The following is a 15,000-nucleotide window of genomic DNA, read 5'->3' as shown; positions in this document are numbered from 1 at the left end:
CAGCTTCCAGTATGAATGTGGTCAGACCAGACTGTGGTGGTACTGGGCAGCTTCCAGTATGAATGTGATCATACCAGACTGGTGGTACTGGGCAGCTCCCAGTATGAATGTGATCAGATCAGACTGTGGTGGTACTGGGCAGCTTCCAGTATGAATGTGATCAGATCAGACTGGTACTGGGCAGCTTCCAGTATGAATGTGATCAGATCAGACTGGTACTGGGCAGCTTCCAGTATGAATGTGATCAGACCAGACTGGTACTGGGCAGCTTCCAGTATGAATGTGATCAGACCAGACTGGTGGTGGTACTGGGCAGCTTCCAGTATGAATGTGGTCAGACCAGACTGTGGTGGTACTGGGCAGCTTCCAGTATGAATGTGGTCAGATCAGACTGTGGTGGTACTGGGCAGCTTCCAGTATGAATGTGATCAGATCAGACTGGTACTGGGCAGCTTCCAGTATGAATGTGGTCAGACCAGACTGGTACTGGGCAGCTTCCAGTATGAATGTGATCAGATCAGACTGGTACTGGGCAGCTTCCAGTATGAATGTGATCAGACCAGACTGGTGGTGGTACTGGGCAGCTTCCAGTATGAATGTGGTCAGACCAGACTGTGGTGGTACTGGGCAGCTTCCAGTATGAATGTGATCATACCAGACTGGTGGTACTGGGCAGCTCCCAGTATGAATGATCAGATCAGACTGTGGTGGTACTGGGCAGCTTCCAGTATGAATGTGATCAGATCAGACTGGTACTGGGCAGCTTCCAGTATGAATGTGATCAGATCAGACTGGTACTGGGCAGCTTCCAGTATGAATGTGATCAGACCAGACTGGTACTGGGCAGCTTCCAGTATGAATGTGATCAGACCAGACTGGTGGTGGTACTGGGCAGCTTCCAGTATGAATGTGGTCAGACCAGACTGTGGTGGTACTGGGCAGCTTCCAGTATGAATGTGATCATACCAGACTGGTGGTACTGGGCAGCTCCCAGTATGAATGTGATCAGATCAGACTGTGGTGGTACTGGGCAGCTTCCAGTATGAATGTGATCAGATCAGACTGGTACTGGGCAGCTTCCAGTATGAATGTGATCAGATCAGACTGGTACTGGGCAGCTTCCAGTATGAATGTGATCAGACCAGACTGGTACTGGGCAGCTTCCAGTATGAATGTGATCAGACCAGACTGGTGGTGGTACTGGGCAGCTTCCAGTATGAATGTGGTCAGACCAGACTGTGGTGGTACTGGGCAGCTTCCAGTATGAATGTGATCATACCAGACTGGTGGTACTGGGCAGCTCCCAGTATGAATGTGATCAGATCAGACTGTGGTGGTACTGGGCAGCTTCCAGTATGAATGTGATCAGATCAGACTGGTACTGGGCAGCTTCCAGTATGAATGTGATCAGATCAGACTGGTACTGGGCAGCTTCCAGTATGAATGTGATCAGACCAGACTGGTACTGGGCAGCTCCCAGTATGAATGTGATCAGATCAGACTGGTACTGGGCAGCTTCCAGTATGAATGTGATCAGACCAGACTGGTGGTACTGGGCAGCTTCCAGTATGAATGTGATCAGACCAGACTGGTGGTGGTACTGGGCAGCTTCCAGTATGAATGTGGTCAGACCAGACTGTGGTGGTACTGGGCAGCTTCCAGTATGAATGTGATCATACCAGACTGGTGGTACTGGGCAGCTCCCAGTATGAATGTGATCAGATCAGACTGTGGTGGTACTGGGCAGCTTCCAGTATGAATGTGATCAGATCAGACTGGTACTGGGCAGCTTCCAGTATGAATGTGATCAGATCAGACTGGTACTGGGCAGCTTCCAGTATGAATGTGATCAGACCAGACTGGTACTGGGCAGCTTCCAGTATGAATGTGATCAGACCAGACTGGTGGTGGTACTGGGCAGCTTCCAGTATGAATGTGGTCAGACCAGACTGTGGTGGTACTGGGCAGCTTCCAGTATGAATGTGGTCAGATCAGACTGTGGTGGTACTGGGCAGCTTCCAGTATGAATGTGATCAGATCAGACTGGTACTGGGCAGCTTCCAGTATGAATGTGGTCAGACCAGACTGGTACTGGGCAGCTTCCAGTATGAATGTGATCAGATCAGACTGGTACTGGGCAGCTTCCAGTATGAATGTGGTCAGACCAGACTGGTGGTGGTACTGGGCAGCTTCCAGTATGAATGTGGTCAGACCAGACTGTGGTGGTACTGGGCAGCTTCCAGTATGAATGTGATCATACCAGACTGGTGGTACTGGGCAGCTCCCAGTATGAATGTGATCAGATCAGACTGTGGTGGTACTGGGCAGCTTCCAGTATGAATGTGATCAGATCAGACTGGTACTGGGCAGCTTCCAGTATGAATGTGATCAGATCAGACTGGTACTGGGCAGCTTCCAGTATGAATGTGATCAGACCAGACTGGTACTGGGCAGCTTCCAGTATGAATGTGATCAGACCAGACTGGTGGTGGTACTGGGCAGCTTCCAGTATGAATGTGGTCAGACCAGACTGTGGTGGTACTGGGCAGCTTCCAGTATGAATGTGATCATACCAGACTGGTGGTACTGGGCAGCTCCCAGTATGAATGTGATCAGATCAGACTGTGGTGGTACTGGGCAGCTTCCAGTATGAATGTGATCAGATCAGACTGGTACTGGGCAGCTTCCAGTATGAATGTGATCAGATCAGACTGGTACTGGGCAGCTTCCAGTATGAATGTGATCAGACCAGACTGGTACTGGGCAGCTTCCAGTATGAATGTGATCAGACCAGACTGGTGGTGGTACTGGGCAGCTTCCAGTATGAATGTGGTCAGACCAGACTGTGGTGGTACTGGGCAGCTTCCAGTATGAATGTGATCATACCAGACTGGTGGTACTGGGCAGCTCCCAGTATGAATGTGATCAGATCAGACTGTGGTGGTACTGGGCAGCTTCCAGTATGAATGTGATCAGATCAGACTGGTACTGGGCAGCTTCCAGTATGAATGTGATCAGATCAGACTGGTACTGGGCAGCTTCCAGTATGAATGTGATCAGACCAGACTGGTACTGGGCAGCTCCCAGTATGAATGTGATCAGATCAGACTGGTACTGGGCAGCTTCCAGTATGAATGTGATCAGACCAGACTGGTGGTACTGGGCAGCTTCCAGTATGAATGTGATCAGACCAGACTGGTACTGGGCAGCTCCCAGTATGAATGTGATCAGACCAGACTGGTACTGGGCAGCTTCCAGTATGAATGTGATCAGACCAGACTGGTGGTACTGGGCAGCTTCCAGTATGAATGTGATCAGACCAGACTGGTACTGGGCAGCTCCCAGTATGAATGTGATCAGATCAGACTGGTACTGGGCAGCTTCCAGTATGAATGTGATCAGATCAGACTGGTACTGGGCAGCTTCCAGTATGAATGTGATCAGACCAGACTGGTACTGGGCAGCTCCCAGTATGAATGTGATCAGACCAGACTGGTACTGGGCAGCTCCCAGTATGAATGTGATCAGACCAGACTGGTACTGGGCAGCTTCCAGTATGAATGTGATCAGACCAGACTGGTACTGGGCAGCTCCCAGTATGAATGTGATCAGATCAGACTGGTACTGGGCAGCTTCCAGTATGAATGTGATCAGATCAGACTGGTACTGGGCAGCTTCCAGTATGAATGTGATCAGACCAGACTGGTACTGGGCAGCTCCCAGTATGAATGTGATCAGACCAGACTGGTGGTACTGGGCAGCTTCCAGTATGAATGTGATCAGACCAGACTGGTACTGGGCAGCTCCCAGTATGAATGTGATCAGATCAGACTGGTACTGGGCAGCTTCCAGTATGAATGTGATCAGACCAGACTGGTGGTACTGGGCAGCTTCCAGTATGAATGTGATCAGACCAGACTGGTACTGGGCAGCTTCCAGTATGAATGTGGTCAGATCAGACTGTGGTGGTACTGGGCAGCTCCCAGTATGAATGTGATCAGATTAGACTGGTGCTGGGCAGCTTCCAGTATGAATGTGGTCAGATCAGACTGGTGGTACTGGGCAGCTTCCAGTATGAATGTGATCAGACCAGACTGGTGGTACTGGGCAGCTTCCAGTATGAATGTGATCAGACCAGACTGGTACTGGGCAGCTTCCAGTATGAATGTGGTCAGATCAGACTGTGGTGGTACTGGGCAGCTTCCAGTATGAATGTGATCAGACTGTGGTGGTACTGGGCAGCTTCCAGTATGAATGTGGTCAGATCAGACTGGTGGTACTGGGCAGCTTCCAGTATGAATGTGATCAGATCAGACTGGTGGTACTGGGCAGCTTCCAGTATGAATGTGATCAGACTGTGGTGGTACTGGGCAGCTTCCAGTATGAATGTGGTCAGATCAGACTGGTGCTGGGCAGCTTCCAGTATGAATGTGGTCAGACCAGACTGGTACTGGGCAGCTTCCAGTATGAATGTGGTCAGATCAGACTGGTACTGGGCAGCTTCCAGTATGAATGTGATCAGATCAGACTGGTACTGGGCAGCTTCCAGTATGAATGTGATCAGATCAGACTGTGGTGGTACTGGGCAGCTCCCAGTATGAATGTGGTCAGATCAGACTGTGGTGGTACTGGGCAGCTCCCAGTATGAATGTGGTCAGATCAGACTGTGGTGGTACTGGGCAGCTTCCAGTATGAATCTTGGTAGGGTGGCAGGGGAAGACTGTACATGGAAACCCCCATACGGAAACTGCTATGCCCTACTACGCCCTGCGACGCCCTACCACGCCCTAAACTGCTACAACTATTATTTCTAGTCATAGTTCCATTATCTTTTTTGTTACTATAATTACCATTATTATGAATCATAATTCTCTATATCTGTATCCATCTGTATCTAACCAGCAGTGGCCACCAAGACCCTGGATCTGTCTGATGTTTCTGCCCAAAAGGAAGTTTTTCCTCGCCACTGTTGCACCAAATGCTCTTTGGAGAATTGTTGGGTCTTTGTAACTTAAAGAGTGTGGTCTAGACCTACTCTATCTGTAAAGTGTCTTGAGAAGAGTTAACTGTTGTTGTATATGTAAATATTTACATATCTAACCCTATAACATATACAACAGAATGGAAAGGTCATGTCACGACATGTTATGTAACTGTACTGCAATGTATATGTAAGGAGAATATAAACCAACCATATGGTCCTGAGGTAACTGCAGCCTCCTCTTCCTCTCTGTCATCTTCATCTGCCTCCTCCTGATCTCTCTCTGCCTCTGTCCCTCTCTCTGAACCTGCAGCCTCCTCTTCATCCCTCACTGTCAATTCTTCCTTTCCCTCTTCTCTTTCACTCATTTCTGCATCTCCTTCTGTGGTCTTCTCCTGCTCCGACCTGCCTGGTCTCTCCAGTTTCCTGTCTTCTCCTTCTTCATTTCCCTCCTCCTCTTCCTCCTGTGCACATCTCAGGATTTTCTTGGCTGGCAGTATCCCCACTTTTAGTCTTCAGCTAATATCTCCAGCTACTCTGGCCTGCAAAAGTCAAGATGTGAAAAGCTCTTGTTATTCTTCTATTCCATTACACTTTATGGCCCTGTAGCTAATATAAGTAGCCTAAAGAACATAACATCAGACGAGATTTATTACATGATAACATCAGTTATGTTTAGACTAGCCTTCTTAACCCCGTTGTAATTGTTGTTTTCCCAGTTTGACAGTAAAGGATGTCGCCTGGTTTAATTTGTGCAGCCGTATTGTCGTGATATATGAGAGGAAGTGGATTTTATAATACTCCTTAACTAATCATATACAAATGATCGGTCTCAGCGAGCACTGTGTACCGTGTTGTAACGTAACGCCACCGAAACGGCGACCCTCTGTAAACGTTATGAATTCAAACATGCCAGTTTGTAATATTTTGTATTATGCTCTTCTTGTCTTTACTGAAATCAAACTAATCAAACAGCAGAATGCTCTTACAAACCAGGAGGGAGCGATTTGACTTTTGGCTAACGTAATGGACGCGCTGTTGTTGATGCTGACTCGCCTTTAGCAGACATTACATTTATTACAAATTTAACTTTAGATGAAACGTGTGTTTTAACTTCACCTGGGGAAACTGACTTCACTTTCCGAGCAGTTTCCGGCAGCTGGGGGGGCAAGGTCCTACAGTGGGGGGTCAGCTGCCCCCCCTTGCCCCCCTGTAGATCCGCCCCTGCCCATTCAATTGACATTTCGAAACGTATAAGAGATGTAAGATCTGCTTCAGACAACAAAACAAACTTACACTCAGAGACTTTATTCATTCATTTATTTATTATTATTGTTTAGATCAAGAGAAACTTAATCGAAGACAAATGTAGGAAAAATATCTTTGAACAAACACGACGGAGCAGAGTTGGAAAAAAGTTGGAAAAATGACCAAAAATGGCAAAAAGAAATCATGTCGTGAAGAGCAAAAAAAAGTGGCAAAAAGGGAGAAAAAAAGCAATGTAGAAACAAGTGAACAAATATCAAAATAAAACGCCAAAAAAGTTGAAAAAAGGGCGAAAACAATTAATTAGAAAACAACAAAATGAATGTCCAAAAAATGTTGAATAAAAGCGACATGATAGTCAAAAAGTGCGAGAACAAATCTTGTAATAAAGACCAAAAAAAGTCAAACAAAAGTGGCAAAAATGTAGAAAATAGTGAAGAATTATGAAAATAAAGAACCAAAAATGCCAAAAAAACTAAAACAATGTTGAAAAAAAAGCGACTAACTGAAAAGTGTTGAAAAGCGACATAATAGTCGGAAAAAAAAATGTCAACATTTTGTGACGAAAATGCCAAAAAAGTGCAATAAAAAATCTTGTAGTACAAAACTGACAAAAATGTCGAAAAAAGCCAAAGCAACGCCAAATACAAAAAAACAAAAGAGAAAAGAACATGGTCTCCAGATCTGCTTCAGACAACAAAACAAACTGAGACCCAGAGATGGGATTTGAGCCTTTATTCATTTATTATTATTATTATTGTTTAGATCAAGAAAACTTAATCAACAACAAACCTAGGAAAAATATCTTTGAACAAACATGACAGGAATACAGTCGCACACAAACATAGCCATGAAACCATACAACTTTATACATATACATATATACATACATATATACATACATATATACACATAAATATATATATATATATATATATATATATATATATATATATATATATATATATATATATATATATATATATATATATATATATATATATACACACACATATATATGTATACATATATACTGTATATACACTATATATGTATATATATACATATATACTGTGTATATAAATATATATGTATATATATATATATATACATATATATTTATATACACACACACACATATATACTGTATATATGTATATACATATATATATGTGTATACATATTTGAATGTATATACATGGGAGTGAGAATGTGTTATGTTGTGTGTTGTGTGTATATATATATATATATATATATATATATATATATATATATATATATATATATATATACACACACAAACACACTAAAAGCATCTACATGTATCACCTGTTCCAAAATCAGCTGACTGAGCACCTGCACAGGTGACAGAGGGTTGAGGTATTTCAACACAAAACGACACAACAAAAACGACTCTATAATGCCCATGTTTCCGTTATATTTAGATTATTACATAATACACTGCTGATATATTCATGTAAAGCTGCGACTAACGATCGTTTACAAAGTAGATTAATCTGCCGATTGTTAACTCGAATAAATCGATCAATCGATAGATCTATAAAATGTCAGAAAAAATAGTTTAAAATGTCCAGTTTCTTAAAACTCCAAGCTCCAAATATAGTCAGTTTAACGTGATATAAAACTGAGAAAAAGCAGGACATCTCCTTATTTGACAGGCTGGAATCTTTTAGCGTGAAAAAGTACTTTAAACTTCATGTAACTCTTTCCAAAATACACAGCAATATATATACGTAGGAAAACAGACTGTACAAAATAACAAGATCTCTGTATAAACATTAAAACCTTTATCAATATATCCTTTATAAAGACTGTGTATTCTTTTGGTCGGTGGTAACAACCCCCAACTCCGAACTCGTAAAATACGAACATTTGGAAAGTGGCCGTTCAGCGTCTGATAGGCCAGATAAAATAAGCCAAAAAAACCCGGGTTCCCCCTGCATACAGACAGCCAGACACTAACGTCATTGATTTCATTGGATCACTTGCTGGTGACGATGCAGCCAGTGGGCGGGGCTTAAGAGTCCACACGTGGGGTAGAAGCCGCTGATTGGCTGAGAAGATTTCACTCAAAGCTTTCCTCTGGCTGCTTATTGGATGAACTGCTAGAATGAAAATCACTCACTACTTATTATAGGCCTGGGTCAAAATGGGTATATATATATATATATACAGTACAGACCAAAAGTCTGGACACACCTTCTCATTCAAATGCGTTTCCTTTTTATTTTCATGACTATTTACGTTGTAGATTCTCACTGAAGGCATCAAAACTATTAATGAACACATATGAAATTATGTACTTAACAAAAAAGTGTGAAATAACTGAAAACATGTCTTATATTTTAGATTCTTCAAAGTAGCCACCCTTTGCTTTTTTATTAATAAGGAAATAATTCCACTAATGAACCCTGACAAGGCACACCTGTGAAGGTAAAACCATTTCAGGTGACTACCTCATGAAGCTCATTGAGAGAACACCAAGGGTTTGCAGAGTTATCAAAAAAAGCAAAGGGTGGCTACTTTGAGGAATCTAAAATATAAGACATGTTTTCAGTTATTTCACACTTTTTTGTTAAGTACATAATTCCATATGTGTTCATTCATAGTTTTGATGCCTTCAGTGAGAATCTACAATGTAAATAGTCATGAAAATAAAAAGGAAACACATTGAATGAGAAGGTGTGTCCAAACGTTTGGCCTGTACTGTATATATATATATATATATATATATATATATATATATATATATATATATATATATATATAATGTATATATATGGACTGTTGGACTATGTATATATGTATGAACTGTTGATCGTGGTCATTTGAAGCCTGATCGACGAGTTGACCATACTGTGCTTGCCTATCTGCCCAGATCGGTTATGCACAGTCAGTCAACATAACACAAGATCCCTCACTGAGCTTTTTGTGTGTTTGTGAAGTGATCTTGGGTGTCATGAAAGTTGCTTTAAATAAAATGTATTATTATTATTATTAAAGGAGACTTTTAGCGTCAATAACAACGACAAAGGTCACCTGACCAAGCGTACATATTTTACGAGATGGGAGTGAGAACCTTTTGGTAGTAAAGAGAACTGAGGTGATTTCCACACCACTCACTCAAATATACATTCATGTCCAACTCGGCCACTGGGGGGGTTACGCTCGTTGCCGAGCTACACTTTGGAAAATACGAAAAAATAAAGTTCACGCCAAAGCCATAAAAGAACCATCTATTGCACACATAATGTCTGTCCAAGTCTGCGTTTCGATAACAAGCGAAGGGATAAGTGAAGTCTGTATGTGACTCAGCTTTACAGACATTATCCCCCACATGTGATGTCCAAACATTCATTTAAAAACAGCACATTTGACGACTATACTGGCAAATTTGGGCGTATAAAAAAACAACACATTACTCTACATTTTGGGGGGCATTTTGGGACATTCATCAAGATCAGTGAGTTCATCTAAAAGTTGTTTTCATTAAAAATTTCCTTAAAGATTTCCATAAAAATACCAGAAATATAGAAAATCAAAATTCAAAAGAACAGATGCTAATTGGCCAATAGCAGAGTGGCAGGAGGCGGTACACATTCATATACGAAGTCATCAGGAGACGAATGAAGGCAGGAATGCACATGTGAACAGGTGCATTGTGGGAGCAACATCTGGACTCTGTCGGGGGGTCAGCAGAGTGAGGCATCGGGAGGTCTAAAGTGCCATCTTTGTAGACTGGGGAGGGGTCAGAGGTGACAACTTAGTGTTGGAGACAGAAGTGTGTGTAAAATGTGACATCCTCACACCTCTGCTATGTGAGTGTGTGTGTTTGTGTGTGTGTTTTTGTGTGTTAATCCTGAATAATGGGCTCAGACTACACTGTATGTCAAATATGACAACCTTGTGTGTGTGTGTGTGTGTCCTATGTTCCCACAGATTTTTCTTAAAATTAGGTCCCATTTAGGGTTAGGGTTACATTCCATCTGTAGTCCATTGCTACTGGATAATAGGTTGGGTGTAATGGCTACCAAATTGGGAGAAAAAAGGGGGACAACATCTGATACACATGAATGAATGAAAAAGGAAATGTGGGAACATAGGGCCTAATTTTGGAAAAAAAAAAAAAACTTAGAAATGTGGGAACAAAGGGCTGTGGGACCATAGGGCTGTGGGAATATAGGGCTGTGGGAACATAGGGCTGTGGGACCATAGGGCTGAGGGAACATAGGGCTGTGGGAATATAGGGCTGTGGGAACATAGGGCTGTGGGACCATAGGGCTGAGGGAACATAGGGCTGTGGGAACATAGGGCTGTGGGAACATAGGGCTGTGGGAACATAGGGCTGTGGGAATATAGGGCTGTGGGAATATAGGGCTGTGGGAACATAGGGCTGTGGGAACATAGGGCTGTGGGAACATAGAGCTGTGGGAACATAGGGCTGAGGGAACATAGGGCTGAGGGAACATAGGGCTGTGGGACCATATTGGGCTGTGGGACCATATTGGGCTGTGGGACCATAGGGCTGTGGGACCATAGGGCTGTGGGAACATAGGGCTGTGGGAACATAGTGCTGTGGGACCATAGGACTGTGGGAACATAGGGCTGTGGGAACATAGGGCTGTGGGAACATAGAGCTGTGGGACCATATTGGGCTGTGGGACCATATTGGGCTGTGGGAACATAGGGCTGTGGGACCATAGGGCTGTGGGACGATAGGGCTGTGGGAATATAGGGCTGTGGGACCATAGGACTGTGGGAACATAGGGCTGTGGGAATATAGGGCTGTGGGACCATAGGACTGTGGGAACATAGGGCTGTGGGACCATAGGACTGTGGGAACATAGGGCTGTGGGAACATAGGGCTGTGGGACGATAGGGCTGTGGGAATATAGGGCTGTGGGACCATAGGACTGTGGGACGATAGGGCTGTGGGAACATAGGGCTGTGGGACCATATGACTGTGGGACCATAGGACTGTGGGACCATAGGACTGTGGGAACATAGGGCTGAGGGAACATAGGGCTGTGGGAACATAGGGCTGTGGGAACATAGGGCTGTGGGACCATAGGGCTGTGGGACCATAGGGCTGTGGGAACATAGGGCTGTGGGACCATAGGGCTGTGGGACCATAGGGCTGTGGGAACATAGGGCTGAGGGACCATAGGGCTGTGGGAACATAGAGCTGAGGGAACATAGGGCTGTGGGACGATAGGGCTGAGGGACCATAGGGCTGTGGGACCATAGGGCTGTGGGAACATAGGGCTGAGGGACCATAGGGCTGAGGGACCATAGGGCTGTGGGACCATAGGGCTGTGGGACCATAGGGCTGTGGGAACATAGGGCTGAGGGACCATAGGGCTGTGGGACCATAGGGCTGTGGGAACATAGGGCTGAGGGACCATAGGGCTGTGGGACCATAGGGCTGAGGGACCATAGGGCTGTGGGAACATAGGGCTGAGGGACCATAGGGCTGAGGGACCATAGGGCTGTGGGACCATAGGGCTGTGGGACCATAGGGCTGTGGGAACATAGGGCTGAGGGACCATAGGGCTGTGGGACCATAGGGCTGTGGGAACATAGGGCTGTGGGAACATTGGCACACTCCCTGTGTGCGTGCTCACAGCAGCCCGTGCCTTGCTTCGTACTTGGCCAGGACATTCTTGGTGCGTCCCAGCTCTTTCCTCAGCTCGGCCACTTCCTGCCTCAGAGCAGAGTTCTCCTTCTCCAGGAAGCCGGCTCGGATGGCGATCTGGTTCTCTTTGAGCCGCCGGGCGTCCCGGGACCTCTTGGCCGCCAGATTATTCTTCCTGCGCCGGGCCCAGTATTTGTCATCCTGCTCGAAGGACACAATCAACATGATTTTAGGCTCTAAAAAAAGGTTTAAAAGAACACGCCGACTTATTGGGACTTTATCTTATTCACTGTAACCCCCAGAGTTAGACTAGTCCATACATACCCTTCTCATCTCTTATTGGGACTTTATCTTATTCACTGTAACCCCCAGAGTTAGACTAGTCCATACATACCCTTCTCATCTCTTATTGGGACTTTATCTTATTCACTGTAACCCCAGAGTTAGACTAGTCCATACATACCCTTCTCATCTCTTATTGGGACTTTATCTTATTTACTGTAACCCCCAGAGTTAGACTAGTCCATACATACCCTTCTCATCTCTTATTGGGACTTTATCTTATTCACTGTACCCCCAGAGTTAGACTAGTCCATACATACCCTTCTCATCTCTTATTGGGACTTTATCTTATTCACTGTAACCCCAGAGTTAGACTAGTCCATACATACCCTTCTCATCTCTTATTGGGACTTTATCTTATTCACTGTAACCCCCAGAGTTAGACTAGTCCATACATACCCTTCTCATCTCTTATTGGGACTTTATCTTATTTACTGTAACCCCCAGAGTTAGACTAGTCCATACATACCCTTCTCATCTCTTATTGGGACTTTATCTTATTCACTGTACCCCCCAGAGTTAGACTAGTCCATACATACCCTTCTCATCTCTTATTGGGACTTTATCTTATTCACTGTAACCCCCAGAGTTAGACTAGTCCATACATACCCTTCTCATCTCTTATTGGGACTTTATCTTATTCACCGTAACCCCCAGAGTTAGACTAGTAAAATTCGGAGCAGTAGGATTACTGGAACCATTCACCTGCATGTTCTGTATTGGGCTAAGCTACCGGTGGGTGCATCAGACAGCGTTACAAGATGCATGAGAAGGGTATGTATGGACTTGTCTAACTCTGGAGGTTAGGGTGAATAAGATAAAGTCCCAATAAGTCGGCGTGTTCCTTTAAAAGAAGGGAAAGAACACATGGATGTTGTCAGAACTAACTCCAAATTACCTTCAGGTCCTCTGGGATGAAGACCTTGCGAGCTTTCTTGATCATGGGCTGTGGTTTCAGTTCCTCGGACGAGAACTTGCGTTTGCGTGGGTCGAACATCTCCTGCCCCGGCACGCTGGACAGCGCCAGGTCGGCCGGGTCGGGCTCGTACCCGACAGGAACCTGGATGGAGTCTGGATCGATCGGGCTGGGAGTGTTTCTGGAGTTTGTGATTCCTGAAAGGTAGACAAGTCAGGGTCTTCAAAGTGCCCATATTATGAAAAGAAATCACTTTTTCTGGGATTTGGGGTGTTATTTTGTGTCTCTTCCACACGCATACAAACTTTGAAAAAAACCATCCATGGTGTTCTGAGTGTGATACGGTTTCTGAATGTGTCCTGCATTCAACTCCGGGTGAGCTGTTGAAAATCGGCGCAGCTTTCTACAGCTTTCTACGAGCTGGCTAACCGCAGCTCGTAGAGTTAGTGTTAGCGTTAGCATGCTGACGCTAATGCTAAAGCTAGCACGCTACCTTGTTCTCATTAGCAAAGCACTGCTACAACACACACTAGTTCACCATAATCTCCAAAAGAACTACTTCCATGTGCTCCCTGGTTTAGAAGAAGTCTCCCAGCTGATCCTGAAGGTGGAGAAACAGCCTTTCTTTTACTGTCTATGGAGCTAGCTGACATCTGATCTACATCTGAGCTACTGAGCATGTGCGAGTGCAATCAAAGATAGTACAGGAGAAGAAAAGAGGTCTCACTCTGTAGCTAAAACAGAGACCAGGTGAAAAGAGGATCTGCAGCAGTGAGAGAGAGCTGTGCAGTACAACAAAAATATGGTGTTTTTTTGAAAATTTAACCATGTAAACCTATTCTGGTACAACCTTAAAATACAGTTATGAACCTGAAAATGAGCAGAATATGGGCCCTTTAAAAAGGTCTGTGTGGAATATAAGAGACAAGGCAAGTTCATTTACATGTACACTTTAAGGCCGGCTGCACACTGGCTGCGTGGCGTGTCCTTTTATATTTGGGCTCCCATGGTAACAGGTTAGAGCGTGCACACTGCGTGTTACGAATACGAAAAGATGTTTATATGTAATTTTGACGTGAATACATTTAATAAATGACATGTTGATGTTTGAGCGTCTGCGTGTGTGTGTCTGTGTGTGTGTGTGTGTGTGTGTGTGTGTGTGATTATAAAATTTATAATAATTATTTATTTTCTAATATTGCACCGGTCAATGTGTGTGTGTGCGTGCATGTGTGTGTGTGTGTGGGTGGGTGCATGTCTGTGTACATGTACATATGCATGCACACATGTACACATGCATACATAAATATGCATACATACATGTACATGTACACATACACACACACGTACACATGAATACACACATGTACACATACATACACATGTAAACTGAATAATAATACATCCAAACTAGACTAGACTACTAGATGCAGCATCTGTGTATTTTTCAAATAAATCTCATAAATCTTCATCTTATTATTGAATTAAAAAACACACACACACACATATATATATATATCAAATATAGACAGAAATAAAACATGTAATAAGACTTTTCTTATCATAGTTTGAGGTTTTATGTCAGAATCCTGGGATAATAAGTCAATAAGTTTCAGACGAACTTGCAATATTTCAACTGAAAACTGTTTTTAATTCAATATTAAGATGATGATTTATGAGATTTATTCCAAAAATACAGAGATGGCATCACAGATGCTGCATCCATTATTTCTCTAGTATATATATATATATATATATTTGTGTTATTATATATTTATATATATATATATATACATATATATATATATATATATATATATTTATATATATATATATATA

General features: G+C 43.6%; 1 protein-coding gene across 1 annotated transcript in view; it reads right to left on the bottom strand.

Moving 5' to 3' along the window:
• Positions 1-11,820: 11,820 nt before the first annotated feature.
• hlfb (HLF transcription factor, PAR bZIP family member b) overlaps positions 11,821-15,000 on the bottom strand; it is an 11,945-nt gene continuing 8,765 nt past the window's right edge. The window contains exons 3-4 of the mRNA XM_028568505.1: positions 13,144-13,358; positions 11,821-12,104 (exon numbers count right to left, since the gene is read on the bottom strand). Of these exons, the coding sequence (XP_028424306.1) occupies positions 11,889-12,104; positions 13,144-13,358 (431 nt within the window). The 3' untranslated portion in view covers positions 11,821-11,888. The remainder of the gene's footprint in view (positions 12,105-13,143; positions 13,359-15,000) is intronic.

The sequence above is a fragment of the Perca flavescens genome, chromosome 21, assembly GCF_004354835.1.
Source record: "Perca flavescens isolate YP-PL-M2 chromosome 21, PFLA_1.0, whole genome shotgun sequence".
In the NCBI taxonomy this organism is placed as follows: Eukaryota; Metazoa; Chordata; class Actinopteri; order Perciformes; family Percidae; genus Perca; species Perca flavescens.
The sequence above is the reverse complement of the archived record's forward strand: the minus strand, read 5'-3'. Positions and strand labels throughout refer to the sequence as shown.